Raw genomic sequence first — 1,216 nt, 5'->3', positions numbered from 1 at the left:
CCTGGGCCAAGTTGGAAACCAGAATCAGCTTTAAATCCAGTCCTAATCTAGTCCTCCCTAAATCTAAAGTAATTTCACTGGAGTTAGTTATTATTTTTGAGTCATCAATACTAAATTTAACCTAATTGGATGGGAATACACATACTTCTCAAAAAATAACACTTGAATTCATATCTTGCTACTCAGTCAGAATCTTATTAACCTGGTGTCCCAATAAGCTATATGTTTTATAAATGTTTTAGACCTATTGGCAGCCATTTAAAATGTAGGTAATGACATGTAAAGAATAAAGAGCCTTTTTTTCATGTCCACTGTAGTTTCTCAGCGTGTCTGGTCCAGGTGTCTTTGTCATTCTAAGGTTACTTTTACTTTTATACTTTAAGTAAATTTCAAAACCTCTACTTTGTTACTTTTACTTGAGTAAAGAAGTTAAATCAGCACTTCTACTTTTACCAGAGTATTTGTTAACACAATTATCTGTACATCTACTTGAGTACGGGAACTGAGTACTTTTGCCATCTCTGTTTAAAGCTATTGTACTTGTTCAGACTATTTCGGCTTCTCTCCAGTGTGAATGCGCAGGTGATAGTTAAGGTTACCACTCTGAGAAAACATTTTCCCACAGTGTTCACACGAGAACAGCTTCTCTCCAGTGTGAACACGTCGATGATATTTAAGGTGACCACTCAGAGAAAACGTTTTCCCACATTGTTCACACGAGAACGGCTTCTCTCCAGTGTGAACACGTCGGTGATATTTAAGGTGACCACTCAGAGAAAACGTTTTCCCACATTGTTCACACGAGAACGGCTTCTCTCCAGTGTGAACACGCTGGTGAGATTTAAGGCTACTTCTCCCGGAAAACGTTTTCCCACATTGTTCACACGAGAATGGCTTCTCTCCAGTGTGAACACGCTGGTGAGATTTAAGGTTACCGCTCAAAATAAATGTTTTACCACATAGATCACACCTGTACGGCTTCTCTCCAGTGTGAACGAGCTGGTGTTTTTTAAAGTCATAACTATGAGTAAAGGCTTCACCACATAGATCACAGCTGTACGGCTTCTCTCCAGTGTGAACACGTTGGTGAGATTTAAGGTGACTATTATTAGTAAAGGTTTTTCCACATTGATCACAACGGTACGGTTTCTCTCCGGTGTGAACACGTCGGTGGATTACTAGGCTACCAGTCCAAGAAAAGGTTTTACCACATTGA

At 39.4% G+C, this 1,216-nt stretch overlaps 1 protein-coding gene across 1 annotated transcript; it reads right to left on the bottom strand.

Annotated features, from left to right (window-relative positions):
* Positions 1 to 324: 324 nt before the first annotated feature.
* Positions 325 to 1,212, bottom strand: LOC117939851 (zinc finger protein 714-like; the record flags this gene model as incomplete). Its single annotated transcript, XM_034865279.1, has 1 exon — positions 325 to 1,212. A coding segment is annotated over one exon (663 nt), but the record flags the coding sequence as incomplete, so codon positions are not given.
* Positions 1,213 to 1,216: the final 4 nt, after the last annotated feature.

Source organism: Etheostoma cragini, unplaced genomic scaffold, assembly GCF_013103735.1.
Source record: "Etheostoma cragini isolate CJK2018 unplaced genomic scaffold, CSU_Ecrag_1.0 ScbMSFa_129, whole genome shotgun sequence".
In the NCBI taxonomy this organism is placed as follows: domain Eukaryota; kingdom Metazoa; phylum Chordata; class Actinopteri; order Perciformes; family Percidae; genus Etheostoma; species Etheostoma cragini.
This window is presented reverse-complemented; position numbering and strand designations above follow the sequence as displayed.